The sequence below is a fragment of the Lichenostomus cassidix genome, chromosome 5 (assembly GCF_008360975.1).
Source record: "Lichenostomus cassidix isolate B80296 chromosome 5, HeHo_3.0, whole genome shotgun sequence".
NCBI classification, from domain to species: Eukaryota; Metazoa; Chordata; class Aves; order Passeriformes; family Meliphagidae; genus Lichenostomus; species Lichenostomus cassidix.
The window spans coordinates 4,830,432-4,854,030 of NC_139486.1; the positions used below are offsets into that span (position 1 = coordinate 4,830,432).

Genomic DNA, 23,599 nt, shown 5'->3' on the forward strand with positions numbered 1-23,599 from the left:
AGTGATGGGATAAATCTTGGTGTGTGAGGAAGAGAGTTCTTCCCCCAGAGAGTGGTCAGGCACTGAACAGCTCCCCAGGGCAATGGTCACTGCCCCAAGCCTGACAGAGCTCCAGGAGTGTTTGGACAACACTCTCAGGCACAGAGTGGGATTCTTGGAGCTGTCCTGTGCAGGGCCAGGAGCTGGACTCAGAGATCCTTGTCAGTCCCTTCCAGCTCAGGATATTCCATGGTTCTGTGGGTGTGCAGTGCTCAGTTTGCAGGCATCAGCTGAGGGCAGGGCTGGGCAGGACATGCTCCCTGCCACAGGAGACTCAGCTTTCCCATGCTCCAGTATCTGCAGCTGTTGCACAGACACACGTATGGGAAAGAAAATGCCTGCACAGAGAGTTTCTTTACCCCCCTAAACTTTATCATTTCACTCTAAACTGGACACCATATGTAGTATTTGGGTTTGGTCCAATCTAGAGCGAAACCAAAAAGTTTCTGAAGCTCTGGAAAACCCTGAATTCCCCCCAGCCCTGCAGCTGCGAAGCAGAAATTGCCGCCTCTGTCAATCCCACCACTAGTAATGAACTGCTGGAGCACAGGGCTCCCAAAACTGCATTTTCCCAGAGTAAACCTGCCAGGAATGCTTGCCCCGTGACCCGGCGTCAGCATTTCCAGGGACCCCAGCCCTCGCACAGACACCCCTGGAAAGGCATCAAGCCTGTGGTCACCGAGGCTTTGTGAGAAAGCTTCCCCTCAGACGTAGTGGTAGAAACCCATAAGCACTTGAATTTGAAGCTCATCAGGGGCTTGAGCCTTGTGTAAACAAAGCCAGCGCCAGCCGTGGTGATTTATTTTTATTTCTCTATATTTGGGCTGTCTCCCTTTGTGAAAGCCTCGCAGCTCGGAAGGATGCTTTGCCTGGTGTTCACCCAACCGTGGTACCCTGGAAAACTGTCCTCTGTGCACTGAGACAATGATCCCATCTACAGCTGGGCCTGGAGAGAAATCTGTGCCCAGCAAGGCCCTCCTGAGCCCTCCTTTCACCTGGAGAGGGCTGGAGGCTGCTGAGCTTGCTAAACCTGCGCAGTCCACTTCATTAAAAATACAGAGAAAAGCTTTGCTTTAAAAGAAGCAGCTGCAGCCACTTTGAGATGGTCCCAGTGTAGAGGCTGTCAGCCTGATTTGCTGCTTGAGACATGCTGATCTGCAAAAAGGAGGCAATGTGGGCAGTGTTGGGGTCTTTTCAGTGGGAAAACACAGACAGGTTGGTCGGGGAACTGTAGAATTTGCTGCTGAAAGTTGAAAATTCACATCCTGCTATTTCCAACAGCATGACTGAGCTGGAGAAAGAAATAAACACTCTGAGAAGTGGCCTGAAAGCGGTGGAGACTGTAAGTATTATGTAAATTAAGTATAGTCCAGCCTGGCTCCGAGCAGCAGGGCATCCCTTCTTGGGGAGGGAGGCAGGCAAGGGAGCTCCCAGTGAAGCTGCTTTTATCTCACATCCTGGAGATCTGTTTGCCTTTCCTTCCTGCCCTGCACGTGTGTCTGTCCTCTCAGGGCTGTTTTGGCACTGAGGTTACCATGTGTGTTTAAGCACATGCGTGGTTTATGTCTAATACCTCAAGGGAGGCTGAGTAAGCCTAGTGGTGATGCCCATGGAGGACCTGTGATGTGCAGAGGGGTCTCCCCTTGGCTGTAAAACTGCAGAGCACTGGTGAGCACTTCTGCAGCCCAGCTGGAGCGGTGATGAAATGGTGGAGGTATCCCAAAGGACTCGCTGTCTTGCTAAATTACCCTGCTTCCATAAGCTTTCCTGCAGGATTTGGATTAAAAGCTTACTTTGAGCGTTGTAAAGTGGGATAATCTGGGGTGCCATGCATGGCAGGGGGAGCTGCAGTGGTGATGCTGGCAGCACCCCTGGCACTGCTGTAGGCACACTGCCAATGCCACTACCAGAGGTCAGTGTGTCCCTCCTCTGTGTCCCTCAGCAGCCAAGGCCTGACCAGATTTACCTTTTCCTATCCTATAGGAGCTGGATTTCCAGAAGTCTCAGGTTCAGAAGGCAGGTGACAAGTTTGTGTCTGTCGTCAGCCAGTTCATCACGTTGGCCAGCTTCAGCTTCTCGGATGTTGAAGATCTCCTGCAGGAAGCAAAAGAGCTGGTAAGGCCACCAATGTCCTTGAGATCTGGGCAGCTTTTCAGCCTCACCTCCTTCTCCCTGGCTGTACCCATTGTCCAGTTGGGACTGTCCTTCTGACTCGTGCTTGGGCATTAAGGTGGACCTTCCTGAGGCCATGGCTCACCCACCCTTTTGGATGTTGATGGTAACCTGGCAGATACTCCCTGCAGTGAGCTAGCACTGTGGGAATGGTGACAAATGCTCTGCAAACTGTATCATCTTCTGCTGACTTGGCTGGATCTGGAAGAGGTCTGGTCATGGTCCCCAGCATCTGTGGAAGTCCACTCTGAAGCAATTTGCAGCTGTTCCCATGGTTGTTGGGTGGGATGGGCTGTGTGAAGCACTCCAGCTCTTTGCTTTTTAAACACATGTTCAGATTCCAATTGTGTTCCTGTTTTCTCTTAGGAAAGCAGAAACATCCCTGTTTTATAAACTTTATATCACATGAGGACAACATTTTCCTCCCTCACCAGAATCTCTTGTAACATGGCAGAGAATTTAATGTCTTGATTAAAATCAGCAAGATTAACCTCAATTATGTTGACTTATATAGTGGCACCTCTCAGATTCCTCCCTGCATCTTGAAGTGTAAAGTCTCTTAAGTAAACAAAGAAATAAAAATGCACTAAATGTCTTTTGAAGAGCCTGGGGCACCCCTGCAAATAAAACTAAATCATACAGACAGGCTTTAAAAATGTTCCTCTTGGTCTACCCTGCAAAATCAAAGCATCTAATAAATCTGTTGGTGCTTTGATTTTGTTTTTCTTTCCTTTTAAGCTTGCTTATCTCCAGAATGTGCCTTCACAATTTTAACAAACTTGCTGGGCACAAAGAGTCTCCTTCAAGCTGGAAGTGAGAACAAAGAGTGTCAGTCCCAAGGACAACTCGGGGGCTGCTTGGGGACTGGGATGCTTTGGCAGATTGTGGATGTCCTGTCCTGACCTCTCCTACAGCCTCATTCGACTCCCTCACATTAATGGTGTGCAAACAGCACAAGAGGCCGGAAAACTCCCTATTTCCCTGCCCAGGGCTGTGCCTGAGCCTGGGCAGAAATCTCTCTTAGAAGTTTCACCAACACATTTGGTTTCAATAGCAGAGCATGTGGCAGTGATAAATAATACCCCAAAAATACTTCAAAGAAAAACTTAAAAGTGCAAGTTTCCCTTCCCCTGCCGTGTTTACTATTAGTTTTATGTCTTCGGTCCCACAATATTTTGCTTCCTTGTTTTTACTGCTGCTTAGTTAATAAAGTGGAGCTGGGGCAGGGGAGGCTCAGCAGAGCCAGAGGCGAGATGGGGAAAGGGGGCTTGAGAGTGATCTAGGCTGGCTCTTGCAGGGCAGCAGGTAACACATCAAGTGATTTGTTTCAGGTTTAAATCAAGGCTTCATGAGGCAAAGCCCTGCTGTCTGCCATGGCTGCAGGAAGTGTTTCATTCTTACATGATGTTGAAGGTTTTGTCAGTGCAGTGGGTTTATCCAAGACTGACGCAGCCCTGTCTCTTCTATTCCAGTTTTCCAAGGCTGTGAAGCACTTTGGAGAAGATACAGACAAAATGCAGCCTGACGAATTCTTCGGCATCTTTGACCAGTTCCTTCAAGCTGTGACTGAGGCCAAGCAGGAGAATGAGAACATGAGGAGGAGGAAGGAGGAGGAGGAGCGCCGGGCGCGCATGGAGGCACAGGTGAGCACACACCAGTACCTGGGTACCTGGGAGTGGCAACTGTGTCATGGTGTCCCCATGGTGGTCACGGTGGCGTGGGGAGCACTGAAGGCTGGGAAAGGAGCTTCTGTGGTCTTAGGCCCACTGGCTTTTGACTTTTGGTTACTTGATTAACTGATGACCTCACGTTGGTGAGCTCTTGCAGCTGCAATGTGCAGCAGAGCTGGTGCTCTCTGGGGGCTGCTGTGACCCACAAGCAGCAGCCATGGGGCTGTGATCATCAGCCCATGGGTTGTGTCATAGAATCTCAGAATCATGGAATGATTTAGTTTGGAAGGAACCTAGTTCTAGTTCCAACACCCACACTGTGGGCAGGGACACCTTCCACTAGACCAAGCCCCATCCAACCTGGCCTTGGACACTTCCAGGGAAGTAGTCTATCAATAACCCCTGCCCAGCTCTCACATTTCCCACTGGGTTGGGAAACCACTCTTCTTCCATGAGTTTGGGGATCACCATGCATGAGTTGGGCACCCCCACAACCACCTGTGTGACACTGAGACGTCTTCTTTCCCCTTGCCACCGTGACCTGCAGCTGAAGGAGCAGCGGGAGCGAGAGCGCAAGGCGAGGAAGGCGAAGGAGACCGGGGAGGAGAGCGGCGAGTTCGATGACCTGGTGTCTGCCCTGCGCTCGGGAGAAGTCTTCGACAAGGACCTCACCAAGCTGAAGCGCAACCGCAAGCGCATCACCAACCAGCTGGCGGAGAGCGGCCGCGAGAGGCCCGTCACCAAGCTCAACTTCTGAGAAACAAACTGACCGCAAAACCCAGCAAAAGACACGCGGGTCAGTCTTTCTGAAGTGGCTATGGTTCATTTTTTTTTTTTTTTTTGTTTCCGAGACACTGCCTTGCGATTCGAAGCGGAACAGTGGCACGCTCTTTGTCCCCGCGGGCGAGTGTGTGTGTGTATATACTGTGTATATAGTCGGGTCGGGGGGTGTGGAGGGAGGTGTGTGGGCAGTTCATGGTGGTGAGTGCCAGCACTGCCTCCTCCCCACTCCAAAAAGTAGTTCTCCCCATGCACAAGCACAATGCCGCGTCCGTGGAGCAAGAGAGGACCCAGCCCCACGGCCCCGAAGCCAACGGGAAGCTGCCTCCTGCTGCTCTCCTGCTCGGAACCCCCCGGGCCGTTTGCAGGGGACGCCTTGCACACTAGCCGAGCGGTTTAAAGAAGAAAAGAAAAAAAAAGCAAAGTTGACTGAACTTTATTCCATTGTTTGTTTGTTTGTTTTCTCTCATTGTTGTGATGATTCTGAGAAACTCGCAGATCTGTGCGTTCGCGCTGGTTCCCGAGCTCGGCGCTCCTGGTGATGCTCTTCCCGTCATCCTTGGGAAACGCTCTTTTTCCTCCTGCTGCCACCTTGCTAAAGGACAAACTTTACCCCAAAGTGCTTCTCGCTGTAATGCCACACTGATGTATTTATACTTCTGCAACGTTTTCTGGCCCAATCCGGTGGGAAAGGTTCGGTTCTCGGAGGAGACGAAGAGCATAAACTTTTGCGTTGTAACTTTTGTTCTTGCTTTCTGTTCAATGGGACAAACTGTATCCTCTGTCAAGGTGGGTCAGGACCAAAGGTCTCTGAAATACAAAGGGGTTGGGGTAAAACCCACCAGCTTTCACCCACCTTCTTTTCCTTTTTCTTTCTCGGACACACAGAAGCAGCGATGCCAAGAAACACTTGTCTCTTAGCCAGGTCCTTTTTTGACTGGTTTGCTGTTCATTGTCATTGCAAATTTGTAAGCAGAACTACCTGTCAAATGTCAGTCCAAAAAAAAAAGACAAAAAAAAGAAAAAAAACAATAATAAAAGTAATTCAGAGCTCTCAGGGAGTAATAATTTAAGGGTTTAGAAAATTAAGAATTGGAGAATAAAAAATAACCACCATTAACATATTAACATTTCTATTCTTAAATTATGCTGAGTATATAGAGGACTGTTACTTTTTACTTTTATTTATTTGTGGTATGTTTTTTAAGAAAGCAAAACAAAACCTTTTTATACCACCAATCCTTTTGTGATTTTTTTTTTTTTGTTTGTTTGTTCTTTTTCCTGTGGAGAGATGAGTTTGTCCCTGTTGCACTAGATATTAACACTATTTGAAATAAGGTTGGTTCTTTTTTTTTTTTTTGGGTCAGATAATCGGTATTACTGGTGGGGTATGGGATGTCAGTTAACTATATGTACTGTATAGAAAAAGTGCTGTTTAAACTAATTTGTATTAAAAAAAAAAATGGTTCTAAGCACCTGAAGGCCGCGGGGTCTGTGTGCTGAGTGAAAGCTGTGAAATCTCTCTCAAAGCAGAGTTGTCAAGAGCTGTGGTTTTACCATTTTGTTCTTTTCTTCATTGCAACGTTTAACGCACTGTAGATTAAAAAAAAAAGAAGAAAAAAAAAAGAAAAAAAAAAGACTTTCTGAGTAGCATTTAAAGCAGTAATAAATAAAGCAGGTAAGCGCAAAAATAAAGTCCAGCACCTCGTATCCAAGCAGCTGCAAAACCTGCAGATTATGTTCAAAGGTGGAGTTAAGCACTTTGCTTTAAGAAGGAGGGGGAAATAAAGACAAAAGGTAATGATAATACTATTCCTTAACTAAAGTGCCTCTATTTATATTTTTTATTTATGGCTGAAAAAAATGGGGCTGATACAATTGAGGGAATGGACTGTGGGGGGAATTGAAAATATATAAAAATAAGAAGGAAAAAAAAAGGTTAAAAAAAAAAAGTTTGGCTTCTGATGGTTTAAGGAATGGTTGGTCACACGTTTATTTGGACAGGTGGTGGGGTCAGAAAGGGCAATGTCCTCCCGGGGTCCCTGGGTGCCAACACCCACCCCGGCTCCTGCCTCTGCAACCCCAGTGCCACATCAGGACCTTTCCTGACAGATTTCCTCTTGCCCTTCCAAACCTCTTGGGTTGGTTTGTTTTTTTTAAATTGTTTTACAACAGCCTGATTATCAGGCTGACTTTGCCATTTCTTTGTTTTCTTTAAAAAAAAATAGAAAAAAGAAAAAAATATTATATCTCTATAAATAAATACAAAGGCTGTGTGCAGGTAATTCCATGTGCCATTGTCGAAAACTACTTTTAGATTGGTGCTGGTGTAAGTAGCCATTCTTTTCTCTTGGGTGTGTATTTTACAGATGATTTTTTTTTTTTTAATAATGCCAAAAACAAAAAAAAAAATCCATAATTTGTAAACGGAAGTTTATGTCTTGGACTTTATTAGCTTCGTAGTGACTAAGGTAGTCTGTTAGGTGCAAGGATGTTAGTAGTTCTAGCTAGTGGGAAATGCTGTGTAATGTTATGAGACTGTACATTTTCTAAGATGGCAATATGCAATAAAGCAAAACGATTTCGGTGAGTGTACATGGCAGAGGCGTGAGTTATTTTTTAGGGGCAAAAAAATGGGATATTTAGGAATTGAGGCAGGTATTGAAAAAGAGGCTCTCTGAGGGTTGCTCTTTTTTGGGTGTGTTAGCAGGCATTTCTGGGGTCGACTGGTAACTCCTTCACCCTTTCCCTGAGCACTGGGTTTCAGGAGGTTGGGGTTTTTCCATCCTCCAGGATTGCAGCATCCTCACAGCCACCCACATGTGGGTTCTGAAATGCCTCCCAGTTGGTGACCCAGTTAATTTCTCCACGTAATGTCTGTTACCACCATGGTGGGAACTTCTCCAAAAAGCCCACAGGGGCTTTTCCAGGATCCTGCATTGAGGCAGCAGCCAGTTTTTCATCATGGGATTGGATCATGTCCCTTTTTTCAGGGGAAGTGCTGGCTGGGTTGGCCTCCAGCAAGCCTGTCTAGTGATGCTTCCTTGGCAGTAGTCCAAACCCCTCCTGGGCTATTCCTGCTCTCCTTTGCCTTTCCCACACAACTTCCCATCCAGGCTTTTCTTTTCCCAACGCTCCTGAGTGATTTTTGCAGCACCCAACACCCCAGACCCCACTGCCTGTCCCAGTGGGAACATCTGCACTGTGCTCTGACCCATGCACTTCCCACTTTGGATTGGGGCTGGCAGGGAGCAGAGCTTCCATCACCACCCCTGGCACTCGTGTGGGCTGGAGATGCCATGGGAAAGCAGCCCAGGGCTGGGTGGTGACAGAACCCGAGGAAAACAGGAATGGCTTCAGCTCTCTTCTCATCGTAAATCCCTGTGTGCTCAGCATGGAGCTGAGCTGGGTTCATCCAGAAATAGCTGTGAACAAGCTGACCAAACCCCACAACCTGATGAGGACCTGAAGTTCTAGTTTATGGCAGATTGCAGTTTCCTGGGCCACTCCACTGTTGACACAGGATGGGGACAGGGTGGCAATGGGAGATGAGAGCAAGGTGAGGACACAGCGTTTTATTCAACCAAGATACTTGAGGGGGAAAAAAATCCTAGTAACCTGTAAGCTTCCTAGCCTTCAAACCCTTCCACATGGCTGGATTAGAAGCATCTATGGTTTAAGAATATTAATTTCAGATACCATGTTTGTCATCCTGGAGGAAAGGGGACCTGTATGGGCACTGTGCTGGAGTGGCACAGCTGTGCAATGTGATCCCATGTTCACTGATGTCCTGGCTGGCTGGGTTTTCACCTGAAAAAAGTGCCCCAAAAACCTGGCTGGTCCCTCCAGTTACAGCCATGAGCCAGCACACCCGTGAGTTTTGGATGATCCAAACCTGCCCAGACCCGCTGGTGCCAGGGAAGCAGCTGGGCACGGCGCTCCTGGAGGAATTGTCCCATGGGGCCACCCGGGTTGGTGGCACCAAACCTGCTGAGCCAGCCCTGACTGTGCTCCACTCCAGCCCGGCAGCTCTCTGTGTTGCCAAAGGCTGGGGCAAGCAGGAGTCCCACGGGAGCGAGGAGTGCTAGGTGTCACCTCCCGCACTCAGCCTGTTATCCTTGGCATCGCCCCGGCTGGGAAAAGATGAGTCAAGGGGTTGGGGCGATGGCCTGGTGCAGCACAGCATTGCAGGCATAGCTCAGCTCAGCTCAGCAGGTAGGGCAGGCACGGCTGGACGGGGGACACACCCAGCTCCCATCCCGCCGGCAGTGCTGCCACTCCGTGCCACTGGCGAGGGGTCACAGGGTGCCAGCTTGGCAGGAGCTTGCTGGACTTATGGACTATTCAGTCCCGAGAAAGGGGGCAGTGGCCCCAGTGGATCTGCTGGACTTTGGTATCCCTGCTGAAGACCCTCAGGAAGGGGCAAGCAAAGCAGGGATGTTGCCAGTTCTGCTCCCAGCAGTGCTGCAGCTGGATCTGGCTCTGTCCCTGCCTGTGTCACAGCTCAAGCAGATGTTATGGGGTCAAACTACACTTTGTCATCATAATTATCTCACACAGCCCAGTCAAACCTGCAGTCCCTGTGCTGGAGTGCCACAGGAACAGGCACAAGTCTGATGAGGAGCAGCTGAGGGAGCTGGGGGGCTCAGACTGGAGAAAAGGAGGCTCAGGGGGAACCTTCTCACTCTCTACAGCTCCCTGAAGGGAGGTTGTAACCAGGTGGATGTTGGTTTCTTCTCCCAGGTGACAAGAAGCAGGACCAGATGAAAATGCCTCAAGTTGCACCAGGGGAGGTTTAAACTGGATATTAGGGAAAATTTCTTGACAGAAAGAGTGGTCAGGCACTGGCACAGGCTGCCCAAGGAGGTGGTGGAGTCACCATCCTTGGAGGTATCTAACACCCAAGGAGATACTGTGCTTGGGGACAGTTTAGTGGTGGGTTTGGGTATTTTGGGGGAACAGATGGACTCAATGGTCTCAGAGATCTTTTCCAACCTGAATGGTTCTGTGATTCTACACAATTCTGTAATTCTGTGGTTCTCAACTCCCATAAAAACTGGTTGTTTCTGTACCAGCCTGTGCTGTGGGTGAACACAGTCTTCAAGCTTTGCTTCTGGGGGGGAGACAGGAGAGGCCAAGCAAACACAAAGGTGATGGATGCAGGAGGGAGGTGATGAGCCTCTTGTCCATCCCATCTCCTGCAGAAAATCCTGCAGGCATCTCTCCTGTGAGCTCCTTCCCTGGCACTGCTCAGGGTCCTCCAGCAGATGCATGTGAAAAGGAGAGTTCTCTGTTTGAATCAGAAGAGCTCTGACCTGACACCTCTGAGCATTTTGTATCATTTTTAGCCTTAAACCAGGCTTGATGAGAGTGTGCAGGTAAACCAGGGAGAAATCCCGTGCTGCAGGGCCCCACCAGAGCCTCAGCAAAGTGCCATCTGCTGGCACTTTCCAACTTCAGCATTTTACAACTGTTAACAAACTCGATTCTGCTGCTTGTTCTCCTCTGTGATCTCCTCTGTGGTCTGAAAAGATCTCATGCTGAATTTTCTTTGTAAGTTTCCCCCAGCATAGTTGAGAGACTAATTTTAGAGGGTGAATTTTAATTGTCTTCATTGTAATTCGAGTCAAATAGGCAAAGGTCACAGCCTGTGGCTTCTCTGTGACTTGTGGCAATGTCCAACCTTCAGGTTGATGCACTGTGTGTGCACATGCAGGCACCAAAAATGCACGTGTGTATAAGAGAAACTAACTCAAAATAGTGCCATGGATTGTCTGAACTTACTTCCATGGCTTTTGAAATTATAATAGAGTTTACCTGGGCTTTGGGTGCTGAGGGGTACCAGCAGCTTTTCCATCTGCCTGAATTTCTGCCTGCGTATTTTGACACAGCTTTACATTGCCAAGCTCTGTGCAGATCATCTCCTGGGCTTAAGGAAAAGCAAGGAAGTCCAATTTTGTACTTTGGCCAGCTCCTGATCATTGCCTAAAACCCTTTTCACTATGAAATCAGTGAGAAGCACTCAGGCAAGGCTTAGTTTCTATGGCAAATCTTTCCAATTTAATAGCAGGAGGCGATCACCACTTGAGTTACATTTTCTGTAAAGACTCCACAATTCAGATGCTGTATTCAGAACTTGACATGACCTCGGGGATTGTATATTACCAAATGTTCTGTAAAATGTACCAGACTGAGCACAGAAGCCACAGGCACAGATCAGGCACAAGTGCTGCAGCACATTAAATTCCACTGGAAAAAATAAGTGACCTGGTTATTCAGAGCATTTTTTATCCCTGATGCTGAGATTAGATCAGAGTATGTTGCTAAATCAGGTAAGCAAATTACATTTACGGGGTTGTGAGGGAATTGCTGGGAGGGGGAGATGAATTTTAGAGAAATTTATCTTGCTGGTTTTGTCCTCATCTAACCTGAGGACATATGAGCCTTGGGGGTTGTGTTAATTTGTAGGACCCATCCAGAGGGGTTTTGAAGAATCCTCTCAGCTGCTCTTTGATGGTGTGGGGTGGGCTGGGCTAGCATGTAGAAGGCTGATCAGCCCTATTTCCACTACCAATCTCCATCCCAGGAACTGAGGAATATAATTTTCCTAAGTGATTTCCCCAAAGCCATCACTGCTGCAACCTTTCTGCTTCTCCTTATGGTGGCAAGGAGAAGAGGTGTCCCCATATCTGAAGGGAAGGCAGACAATGTGTGGAGCATTTTGGTTTGCAAATACCTTCAACTCTTCAGTGTGCACAAGAAAAGGCCTCTGAGAAAAGGCACAATCCTCTGGTCTGAGCAAAGCTTTAAAAAAAACTTTGTTGCTGTTATGAATCCCTTCAGATGTTCTCTTAGTTTATTAGCTCCTGAGCTGACTATGCAAGAGATAAGTTAAGAATAGTTTATAAAGGCAAGAATAATGGATATATAAAATTAAGAATCCCATGTACTTGGAAATTGCTCCCCAATTACTTTTGTGGGCTCCTGGCAGTGCTTGCCTTTGTGAAACCAGCTGAACCTGGAGGAGCTCAGTGTCAGCAAGTCAAGAAATAACACAAATAACAAGCAGTTCCTCTCAGGGTGAATTTACTTCCTCTGCTGAATCACAGCTGGATCCTACCCATCTCTCATGATCCCCCCAGGAGCCTGTGGGCACACTGCTGTGCTGTGCCACCCAGTACAAACAGCCCCCCCTTGTTACATCTCCTTCAGTCACAGCCTCCTGGGGTCTTCTTGGCTGAGATCATCCATCACTCCCCAGACAGATTAGCACAGACCCTGTTGTTGTGCCCTGGGGTTTCTGCTACTTTGACTTTGATTTCCCCAGTGACTCATCCATTTCATGCCACTGAGAGGGATTTACAGTCTGTCTCTCCCCATGTCACTTTTCCTCCTGCTTCTTGCAGTGGTGATTTCCTAGGAAAATATATCCTAGAAATGCAGAGCTGTTGCCCAAGCACTTTGGCTGGGATGCTTCAGGACTCAGAGGCAGTGCCCTGCCAGCAGCATGGCATTGAAAACACATCACTCCTCTGCAAACTGGGAACAAGAGGAGGGCTGGCCATGGTGTAGGAGGAGGGCTGGCCTTGTCCTCCTACATCCAGCCCCATGAAGCCCCTGGAACTCACTCCACTGGTCGTGGCAAGCCAAATGCTTGCAGCAGCAAAGCAGCACAACCCAGTTGGGCACGGAGTCCCCCAAACTTGGCTCCTTTTCTGGGTTACTCCTCCTGCAGGACTCAGGACCTTTTCTTTCTAGCACTTAGTTACCACTCTGTGGCTCTGTTATGCTTTGCAAGCAGATCTAGATGTGCACCCATTTATTATTAATAATCAAAGTCACCATGAGAATGTATAAAATCATCCAGAGGGTGAAGAGGCAGCTGTACTGCTGAACTAAGCACCCTGCCAGCACTAGGACTGATTTCACCAGCCCTCCAGGCTGCAGGTTTGCAGCTCTGGCCTGCATGCACAAAATGCCACTTTTCTGATGTGCTTTCCAAATTATTCTTTTCAGCCTGTACAACAAACCCCCAAAAGAGCAGTGATACCTGATGGTTTTTGCCTTTTCTTTTTTATATACCCTTATACACATTTTTATACCTTTTATATATTCCCTATGCCCTTAACCTACATGCTTGTAATTTTTGTAGTCTGATATTCCTGCTTAGTTTTGGAGTTCTGCAAGGCAAAAGGACCAAACCTTCACCATAAAAATACAGAAAGCTCTATGCTATCAAAAACTCGAGATTTCAACCTCGGTTGAAACCTTCCACCTGAAACATATTTTGTAAACTGGGCTCTAACCTCATTTGGGAGAGGTTTCTTTAAAACAAAAAGACACTACTTCATTTATTAAGTTTCTCATTGAGAGATTCTAGACAAATATGCTAATTTGCAAAGTCCATAAAAATTGTATACACATTATATGTGTGCATCTCAATGTGTTCCACCTTTGATGACCTGTGCACCTAAAATTCTATAAAATACTGAAATAAAACCCTTTTACCCTTTTAATCGTGTTTGCCTCATAATTCTAAAACCAGCCAAAAGGCAACAGCAGCATGTGTTGAATTTGTCTTTCGAACTAGGGTTTGGTGAGGTGCTCTCAGGGCTTGCATGGCATCGGTCAGACCCCCTTACCCTAAGTGCTTTTATTTGGGAAGCAACAGCCCTGCAGGCAGAGTGGTTGATCCCACTAACCTCAAGAGGCTTTTCTTAGGATCACTGCAGGCTGACAGGTCTCTGCTGGCATCTGCTGGAGACAGGAACCAACACCAGTGCTGAAAGAGAAGCAGCAGTGGGGGATTTTATACTCCTGAGCTGTCCCCATCCTGGTGACTGATGGCAGCTATTATAACCCATCAGGCTGTCACTTAGAAACACTGCTAATTGGACTGCTAATTGTTCACAGTTTGTAAGTTATGCACGCAGCATTTGCTTTGAACTGAGGTTTCATCCAGAGATTAGGAACGGAGTGGAAAATAACTACTTGAATGAATCTGATGATTAAATCAGCAGGAAAACTACCAGTGCGTGCAGTTGGAGCAGTACATTCTAAAATGCTTGTCATTCATCAAGACTTAATGTTTTCCTTCTAAGATATAATGTATTAATTCAATCAGTGGCATGTGTATCATTGCAAGATACTCTTAAACTGAGGGTAAGTATGCTGGAAAGTCAACAAGAGATTAAAGAGCCCAAGGACTCATTTTTAATTTGCATTTGATTGAGTTTGTCTCTGATACCCAGGGCTGAACTGGCCTTCAAGTAATTTGAATTGTTCTTCCTGTTATGCTGAATATCCTGCACGGACTAATCCACGTGATTTTTGGGGTGCTAAGATGTGTCCCAATATCCTTGGACAGATAAGATTGCAGTTTGCTTTGTCCAGGATCATCTCAAGGGAGCAAAAAGGGAAGAGGCTGGAGGGTTGGAGCCTCAGAGCTAGTTTTGTAGTGTCTAAAACCTCAGTGTCTTGCTGCTTTCTGAGTACTTCAGCCCAAAGCAAGGGGATGTCTAAGAGGGGTGACACCAGCATGGGCATGTGGGAGATGTGGGGTGATGGTGATGTCCCACAGTGGCTTGGCCAGGAGCCACCTGCTGCATGCTTCCTCACCCAAGAACAAGCAGCTGCAACCACAGGCAGAGTTTTCAGAGCTAAACAGGGACTTAATCCACTGGTTTCCTTCCCCCAGATGAGCACAGGGAGCTGTTGTCAGGTGCAGGGACAGACCTTCTCACTCACTCTGTGGTGTTGGGAGCAATCTTCAGCAGAGCTGGGACACAGCAGCATTTCAAATACCATTTTGGCAGGCAGCCTGCAGCCTTTGGCATGGTTTGTAAGTGTTTCTCACTGCTGTTTGTGGTTTATTTCAGACCCTTCACACTTTGGTTGTATTGTTTAAAACGTTTTAAAGTATGGCTGTAGAGACCTGTGTACCTGACTTGTTCAACAGTGCTGTGATATGAGGAGTGGGTGAGGGAGCTGGGGGTGTTCAACCAGGAGGAAAGGAGGTTTAGAGAGGATCTCTCTACAGCCACCTGAAGGGAGGTTGTAGCCAGGTGGGGTTGGTCTCTTCTCCCACGTAACAAGTAACAGATGAAAATGCCTTAAGTTGCGCCAGAAGAGGTTTGAATTGGATCTTAGGGAAAATTTCTTCACAGAAAAGGTTGTCAAACACTGGAACAGGTTGCACAGGAGGGTGGTAGAGTCACAGTCCCTGGAGGCATTTAAAAGACATGTAGATGTGACACTTAGGGACATGGGCTAGCGATGGACTTGGCAGTGCTGGGGGAACAGTTGGACTCCATGACCTGAGAGGCTTTTTTCAGCTGAAATGATTCTATGATTACATGATTCTGTGATTATGAGGAGTACAGGCCAGGCACAGCTTTAAAACACAAGCTGGCTCTCTACTGGAGTTGCAGCAGGTCCACGTCAGAAAGGATCAGGTCAACAATCTCCCCTTGCTACAGCCCAAGTTAGCATTTCACAGAAATGTGCCAATTTGTGATGCCTCTGAGACCACAGCCAGCTGCCCTCATTCAGCTTCTCACATGCAAGACTAATGTGCACCAGCCTGAGCCTGTAAAAATATGCTGAAATCTGTGTTATAGCAGCTTCACTACCACTTTCCTAGAAAGCTGTATTAGTTCCTCAGAGCTGACGTCCCCAAATCCTGCCCTTGCTATTATTAACTGCCACAGAGGTGCTCCCCTGGCCTGTGGTACACTGCTCAGGACCTCAAATCAGTAGAAAAGGAAACCAGCATGGAAAAAGAGGGAATCAGTGATTGTTTAGTGCCTGAGTCAGCTGGGGTGGTGGGGACAGAAGGGACAGGGAAGGTGGGCAGAGCCAAGCAATGAGGGGAGCAGGACCACCCTTTCCAGGGGCTTCCAGCCATATGCTCTGCATGGTCAATTATCCTTATTACCACCTGCAGCTAACTAAGAGTTAAATCCAATCTCATCACTCACAACCACCCCTCTCCATTTACACTCAGCCACGAACTGCTGAGGAAGGGCAGGTGTGCCAGAAATTCCTGTCCTGCCCTTCCAACAAGCCACCAGTGTCCACTGTGAAAAGCTGTGAAAACCTGTGGGCTTTCTGCACAGCTCCTTTCTGAGACAGCAAGCAGACTGCTCAGCTTGTAAAATCCAGTAGCTGCAGGGCAAATTAGCAGTGCTGAGCAGTCAAGGGTCAAATCTTTTCCTTGTGGGCTTCAGGAGCATCACAGAAGAAAGTTACAGTAATGCTTACAGCGTGGAAAGAAGCTGCATTAAAATTTCACAAACAATTAGGTCTCTCTACTATCATTCATCTGGCAATTTTTTGCAGGTGTTCCCTTCCCAAGGCTGGCCTGAGAATGATGCCAGGCTGAGACACTTTCATTTCCTGCATAAAAGACAATTTATTTCTTGTCTTACATACAAAATAACGATACTGTGTTCACTTGCGTCACAAACAGCTGAAAAATCCAGTAAAACTGAAACATTGTATTTTTAAAGCCTGTACAAGAAAAACACTGTCTCATACTTAACTCTGGCAAGGACAAACGAAGGCCAAATCCTAGTTTCCGATTCAAAATACTAATTTAAGGCTTTGGACCCTGGAACAAAAAGATCACACTGATACATTCACATGAATTTATGCTGTGCAATTGCACTTCCATGGCGTTATCTTCCTTTTTTTTTTTTTTTTTTCAACAGCAAACAGAGCTGGTTTTTAATTATTGTACTCCAAGGGATTGCTGCCATCAATACAACAATATTTGGTCTGTGCATATACACATTTTCACATGCTGCAGAACACAAAGGGAGCACGTGGTATTGCTTCACCCCTCCTTTCAGACACTTCTCTCTCACACAGCTCCTCTAATTATGGTAAAACCCTTGGAGATGTGAGACACTTTGGATAAGCTCAAAAAGAAAACACACATCTTGTGCACACCACGGTTTACACCCACACCCTTTTCCTCAGTCTGTCTGAGGAATTAATGTTTTTCATAATCATAGTATTTTAAGTTGACAGTACCTACAAGAAAAAGAGAAAAGGCTGCTGAAATTCTGACAACTGAGGTATCACCTTCCTTTCCTTCCCTCCCTGTATCATACATCTTCCCTTTCACAATTATTTTTGGTTATGTTTCAGAGTTTAAATTAAAAAAAAAATACTATAAATAGATCACTTTTCCAGCCTGTCCTACAGCCTGTGACTTTATGACTATTGGCACTTCCACATAACAACAAGTAAAAGCAACATTTTCCTGCCATGATGCGGTTTTCACAGTGTGGTGTTTTCAGAGTGGCTTCCAGCTGCCAGCGCTCAGCTTTCAATTGCTTTTTTGGCACTTAACAAACAGCTCACACAGTCAGTCAGTCGGTTTGGGCTGCAATGGTGTGTCAGCCTCTTGAGGTTCACTGTGGCACTTTCTGAGACTGGAGCAAACACTGTCCTGTTCTTACAGTTGAGCTCTTGTGCTGGCCAGGCTTGGTGGCTGTCACCAGTGCGTCAGACGTGCCGAAAAGCAAGGGGGACATCCTTTCCTCGTGGATCTCTTGCTGCTCACAGATTGGGTCACCAAACCAGAGCTCACACAGTGGAGAAGAAACACAGTCCCATCTCTCCAGTTTCCTGGCAGCCTGGCTGCAAAGAGCTCCAAGCACCAGGACTTTTTTCAGGGAAACAGCCCCAGGGCCAAATGCCTCCATCCCGGCCCGCTGTCCCATCAGAGGCTGGTGTCGATGGTGCCTGCTTTGGCCTTCAAGGTGGCCTCAGAGATGGTGTCCGGCTGCCCATCCCGACAGAACAGCACAGCGGGAGTCTTGCAAGCCCACATGGCCACCTCTCCGCCGCTGGCAGGGCTGGAGGAGGACAGGGCGCTGCCCGGGGCGCCGCTGTGCCGATTGATGTAGCGCTCCCGGACTCGCTCAGCCCTGCTCCGCGGCTCCGGCTGGCGGCCCGGCACCGACAGGTACGCGACCATGTTGTTCCTAGTCCTGTAGCCACCCTCCCGGCTGCGCCGCAGCAGCACCGAGATGTTGGGGTTGCGGGCGGCGTAGATGAGGGGGTTGATGGCACCGTTAGCCCAGGCCATCCCGCTGGCCACGGCGTCCATGGTGGGCGAGAAGGGCAGGCGGCCGGCGGCGGCGGCCAGCCCCAGGATGCAGTAGGGCCCCCAGCAGCAGATGATGGAGACGATCATGATGAGCACGGTGGTGGCCGTGCGCATCTCGCCGTAGGCGCGCAGCAGGTGCCCGTAGGTGGTGAGCGGCCGCACTCTGCTCTCGGCCAGCCGCACCGCCCGGCAGATGTTGAAGTGGCAGAAGCACATGACGGCGAAGGGCAGCAGGTAGCAGAGCACGATGAGAGCGGCGCCGTAGGGCGGCCCGAGCCGCGAGGAGCCCCAGGGCAGCACGTAGACGCAGCGGTAAGCTCCGGGCCGGGCTTCGCGACGCCCCTCGCCCGCCAGCCCGTACCAGGGCCCGGCCAGCGCCAGCGCGGCGAGCCACACGGCGGCCAGCAGCTGCGCGGCGCGGCGCCGGCCCATCTTGTGCCGCGGCTGGCGGACGATGGCACAGTAGCGGTCGAAGGAGAGCAGGGCCATGGTGAGCGTGGCGGCGATGCCCAGCCCGGCGTGCAGGGCGGCGCTGGCCAGGCACAGGCGCTGCCCGAAGAGCCAAGCGCCGGGCGGGCGGCTGAGCAGGCTGAGGAAGGCCAGCGGCAGGCAGAGCAGGGCGCCCAGCAGCTCCGACAGCGACAGCGACAGCACGAAGGCGTTGGTGACCGTGCGGAGCTGCCGGTGCCGGGCGATCACCAGCACCACCGCCCCGTTGCCCAACGCCGAGAGGGCGAAGATGAGCAGCAGCGCGGCCGCTTGCGAGGCCAGCGCCGCCGCCGACCAGCCCGCCGCCCCCGCCGCCGCCCCGCCGCTCTCGTTGCCGCCGCCGCCGCCGCGGGAGAGGTTTCCCGGCACGGCCGCCGCCGGCTCCATGCGCAGCCTCATGCCCCAGCCCCGCCGCGGCTGCAGAGGCCCCGCCGCTCCCACCCCGCCGGCCGCTGACGTCGCTCTGCCGCCGTTGCCCGGGGAACCGGCCCGGCCCGGCCCGGCTGGACCCGGGGGCGGCGGAGCGGAGCTGCATGGACGAGCGGTGGTGCCGGGGCACTGCACCCCACACCGGCACCATCCCCATCCCGCAGTCGGCGATGAGTCCCCACAGACGCGCTCCCCTCGCAGCCCCTGTCAGCTCCTCTCCCCGCACAGCCCCGCAGCACATCACAAAGGATCAGCTACCCGCCCAGCTCTCCAGCTTGGGGCTTGAGGGATCAGCAGCTGTAGGGTTGAGGGATCAGGCCAGGGAGCCCAAGGGCAGCAGGACTCTTTCCTCCACTCTCATCCATGCCAGAGCTGCCTGCCCCTACCTGAAAAGTTTCTTAGGGACGGATATAGAAAACTGCGAATGAAGGATGCATTCCAGTTAATGGCTGAAGAAGCTCCAAACCTCCTGTGCTAGGCTTTGTGACTTGCTGTCCCAGCTCTTCCCCCCATTCTGGGGGTGATCAGAAGGGAGATGCCCAGAAGCTGAAAACACATGGAGAAGTTTGCTCCTGCAAGCACGGAGGATGTGTGTGTCACTTCTTGTTCCCCTAGACCAGAGGCTGTACTGGACTTTCAAGGGGGTTACAGGAAAGCTGGGAGCAAGAGCCCCAGATGCCATCCTAAAAACCCTGTATTAGCAGAACAGCTGTTGTACAAATCAGGGGATTATTGTTTCCTCCTGTTCCAAAGTTATTTTCATGTAGACAGAAGAAATTCCTCCCAGGCTTTTCTATTCTTAATCTTAGATAAGTTCACCAGTATGACTTTCTCCCTTCTGCTGCATCAGCTACTGGGAGATGATCATTCTGATTTTCATGTCTCATTTCAACAAGTGCAACCAGTTACTCCTATGACTGTCTTCAATAAACATGCACCATTTTGTCCAGAGACACAGTGAAAGTGACAGGCCACAAGAGGTCTGAAGCTCTGCTCCTGCCACTGCAAACGCTTGGCTTTTCCCTGGAGGGACTCTGGCAAAGCAAGCACTGGCTGCACTCAGCTGCACAAGCTGTGCCTCAACTGAAACAAAATCATCATTAAATAAATAGCAGTCAAAGGTCATAATGGCTCAGACCTTCAAACACAGCTGCTCCTGTTGAAAGTTAGCCACGGGGTATGTGCAGCCAATAGTCCAAGATATGCAAGAGAGGAAAGTTTAGGGAAGCAGCACAGCATGGACACTCAGCAGGGACAGTAGGAACCTCTGATCAAATACCTGCATCCAGCCCTGGGATGCAGGAGGGTCCTGGTGGAGTGAAATGAGTGAGGAAGGGGTTGTCTGGACAGGCTGAGCAGGGAAGCTGGGGCATGAGGCAGAGCAGCACAGCTGGCTGAGCAGGAGACAAGGGAGAGCTGGCAATTCAACCCAGCAATCGTGAGACACTCAGCAGAATACTGGAGATGAGCTCTGGGAGCAAAAACAAGGAAAATGGCAGTGTTTTCAGCTGGCATTTAATAGAAATCTGGCTTTGAAATTCATAATTTGCAGATATAGAGAAGGCACATAAATTTTAAGGCAGCTCTCCAAGATTAGATCAGTTTTCTGTGGGTAAGTGGGAAGAAAAAAAAAAAAAAAGAAAAATACTATTGTTAGAGCAGTCTGTATATGCTAATCACAACAGGACAACAAGCCTGTTACCTTGAAATGTGACAAATGCTGTCACACCACCCAAGGCTGTTCCTGCTACAACAAGCTGTGTGGAGAAGAACAGAAATTCATGGGCAGGAGAAGTGCAGCACCACCAGTGAGGCTTTGCCACCAGCCAGGTCACTTGAAGAAGAAGCCATGTTTCAGGGGGTCCTCCTCTTCGACAGTGAAGGTGGCTGTACCAGTGTAAAAGGCTTCTCCTGAGACTTCCACAATGACAGCGTTGTAGTTCCCAAACTTGGCTTCCTGCAGAGGGATTAGGATCAGGATAGAGGCAACAGAAGATTTCTCCCCTGTCCCAACCCCACAGAATTCCAGTGCTACCTGGCATTTATGCAGACACTCCTCCCTGAGCACTCTGCCCTGCCCAGGTACAGCCCAAAGTGTGCAGCAGCCAAGCAACACAACAAGGTCTTACTGTTCCTCGTTTCTCTAATTAAAATCCTCAAAGTGTGAGGTTTGTGAGAGAGTAAGACCCACAGGCATCTCCCTCCATCTGTATTCCCTTTCCAAGCAAGAAAAGCTTTTCTGCTCCCCCACTGAGCACATTTCCAGCAGTGAGACAGAGGGACAGTCCAGCAGAAGCCACTTGCCTTCACTGCCTTCCCAGTGAACAAGGAGCCTGTAGTGCTGCTCCGGAAGGTCCTGGTCTGGTCCAGCTGGATGAGTCCCTTATGGTACTGCAAGGCAATGCGAGCTGTCACCCCTGAACCTGTTGGGCTTCGGTCAACCTACAGCAGAAGAGATGAACCAGCTCTAGTATTTTGGGGTGTAATACAAAATCAGATTGCTCCCCTCAGTTCTCTCTGCCAGCTTTATAATGTGCCTGGGGGAAACCTCGCTAACCCTGTCTTATGTAGAGAATCCAGATACAAATGAGAAGGAAAAAAGAAGCAGGTTTGGGGTACTTCTGGACTCTGATTGGTTTGGGCACAGTTAGGGATAGATGATCTAATAAACACTGAGGCTATTTAGGAGCACTTGAAATCTTCCCAGCATCATAGCAATAGGACTGAGAGGGGCTGAGGCCACCTGCTCCATTCTCACACCTCAAGGCAAGATTTGTTCTCCTTATGCTGAGGGGGCTGCTGGCCAGCCTGGTTTTTAAAATCTCCAAAAACACAGTGTTGGCCAGCTTCTGAGGTGACCTGTCCCAGTGCTCCACTTCCCCTGCCATTTATGGGATACTTCATGACAGCAGACGAGAACAGAATTTTAGCACACCATTTCTGTCTTGCTCTGTTAATCCCCAAAAGATGTTTCCTAGATTAGGACTTTAGGGATATGCACTATGTTAGAATCCTGTTTCAGCCCCTCAACTCCTAGAAAAGTGCTAGCAACAGGTAATGCGTATGAACCTTTTAAAAATGCCAGCATCAAAGGTGTGCAGAAGTATTTCTGCTATGAGGAACAAAACCAGAATGTGTGCATTGACACTCGGATCTTCAGACATGACAGCAGCACAAGTAATCACTGTCCAAAACAAGAATCAGAACAGTCTCTCTCCTCTGCAGTGGATGTAAGAAGGAGCAAAGGGACAAGGGTGGTGCCTCATGCCTGAGAACAGCCTATTTCTGTACCTGTTCATCTGCAAACACACAGATGTTGGTGGTGGGCTCCTCGCTAAAGGCATCTTTCCCATCTGTCAGTATGGTGCCATAGAGGAAAGCCAGGTCTTCACTCTCAGGATGATGAAGCTTGAACTGGGAAGAGCACAGGGAGAGAGAGTGACAAATGCACAGAACAGCAGCATGTGCAGTGCAGCTCCTCTGAGAGACCAGAGGAAAGGGACAATGGCACCTTGCTGCATTTCCACCTCTGCCTTTCAAGTAACAGAGACAGAGCAGCAGGAAGGCTCCTTCTCACATCCTTGTAGGGACTCTGAAATTCAACATGGGGCTGGAGGAATGGGATTTCCCTGCACTCATGAGCATCTCACTCTGGTGCAGTCACCCCAGCATGCTGGGATACCACAGTGCTCATCCATACCTGTTTCTTCACTGCTTCTGTCACTGCACTCGCTGCACTGACGAGGTCTCTGGTCTTTGAAGAGCACACATCAAGGCCCAGCTGCTTGGCGTCCAGGAAGGCATAGAAAGTGCCACCATAGCCAATGTCAACCACCACCTTCCCATAGCCATGGACATCAATGGCCAAGTCTGAGCAGAGAAAGGGAGGGAGGTGAGGAGGCAAAACTGTGCTGAGCCACAGGCTTGCATACAGAGTGAAGGAACACAGCTGCATGCAAGACCCGTCCCTGCTGTGGACAGGGATGGTAACTCGAGTGCTCCTGTGTCAGAAAGCAGTGTGTGACGCCTTATGCCATCCCTATCAAGAACAGCGGAATTAGGGAGATATTATCCAGATGCCCCTCAGCCAGGCCATCAGCCCCCAACGCCACCACCAATCCCCCCAAAACGCAGCGGTTCCCACCGGTGGCGGCAGCGAAGGCGGGCACGCTGTGGAAGCGCACGGGGTTGCCGCTGCGCTGGCCGTCCCAGGGCACGAAGGCGGTGACGAGCCCGCAGGGGCAGCGCAGGCGGACGGCGGTCTCGGGGCGGGTGGGCGCCGGCAGCAGCCCGTAGTCGAGGGCGAAGCGGCCGAGGGCCATCACGGCGTGGCCGCACATGGCGCTGTAGCCGGCGCAGTGCAGGAACAGCACCGCCAGGTCCGCGCCGTCCGCGGCCGCTCCGCCGCGCACCACCAGCGCCCCGTACATGCCGGCGTGGCCGCGCGGTTCGTGCATCAGCGCCCGCCGGACGTGGTCCTGCGTGGCCGCCACCTCCCGCCGCAGCGACAGCAGCGACAGCCCCGCCGCCGCCGCCCGCTCCGCCGCCTCCAGCCGCGGGACGATGCGCAGCGGCTCGCCGCCCGTGTGCATCTCCACGGTGTGCAGCACCGAGCCCGAGGGCGAGTGCGGCGGCAGCGCCCGTGCCGCTCCGCCGCTGTCACCGCGCCCCTCGGCCGCCATCGCGCCCGCGCCGCCGGGACGGGACTGAGGGGCGTGGCCAGGGCACAGGCCACGCCCATGAGACCACGCCCACAGGAGCGACCCCGCCCCGCACATGAGACCACGCCCACAAAGCTAGAGACCACGCCCACCAGGTGCGTGGTTTTGGTCTCAGGCCACACCCCTTGCGTTCGCCCTGTTGACGTCACGCCCTGTAACCACGCCCACACTGGGGACAC

At 50.1% G+C, this 23,599-nt stretch overlaps 3 protein-coding genes across 5 annotated transcripts in view; 1 reads left to right on the top strand and 2 right to left on the bottom strand.

The window, feature by feature from the left end:
• DAAM1 (dishevelled associated activator of morphogenesis 1) overlaps nt 1-7,256 on the top strand; it is an 89,619-nt gene extending 82,363 nt beyond the window's left edge. For both annotated transcript variants that reach the window (XM_085061082.1, XM_085061081.1), the window contains 4 exons: nt 1,321-1,381; nt 2,023-2,154; nt 3,684-3,854; nt 4,429-7,256. In XM_085061082.1, coding sequence (XP_084917208.1) covers nt 1,321-1,381; nt 2,023-2,154; nt 3,684-3,854; nt 4,429-4,638 — 574 coding nt within the window. In that variant the 3' untranslated portion in view covers nt 4,639-7,256. The remainder of the gene's footprint in view (nt 1-1,320; nt 1,382-2,022; nt 2,155-3,683; nt 3,855-4,428) is intronic.
• Nucleotides 7,257-13,193: 5,937 nt separating this feature from the next.
• GPR135 (G protein-coupled receptor 135) lies at nt 13,194-18,945 on the bottom strand. The gene has a single exon (XM_085061083.1). It carries the CDS (start codon nt 18,667-18,669, stop codon nt 17,392-17,394), a length of 1,278 nt encoding a protein of 425 aa, XP_084917209.1. The 5' UTR covers nt 18,670-18,945; the 3' UTR covers nt 13,194-17,391.
• Nucleotides 18,946-20,197: 1,252 nt separating this feature from the next.
• L3HYPDH (trans-L-3-hydroxyproline dehydratase) lies at nt 20,198-23,433 on the bottom strand. 2 transcript variants are annotated; one of them, XM_085061085.1, is made up of 5 exons: nt 22,844-23,433; nt 22,400-22,569; nt 21,991-22,113; nt 21,000-21,141; nt 20,198-20,652 (listed from the first exon to the last, which is right to left on the bottom strand). In XM_085061085.1, the coding sequence occupies exons 1-5, from the start codon at nt 23,379-23,381 to the stop codon at nt 20,531-20,533; spliced, it is 1,095 nt and encodes a 364-aa protein (XP_084917211.1). In that variant the 5' UTR covers nt 23,382-23,433; the 3' UTR covers nt 20,198-20,530. The 2 variants fall into 2 exon arrangements, with proteins under 2 accessions (XP_084917211.1, XP_084917210.1); XM_085061084.1 differs by having other exon boundaries at nt 20,198-20,656; nt 21,004-21,141; nt 22,844-23,432.
• Nucleotides 23,434-23,599: the final 166 nt, after the last annotated feature.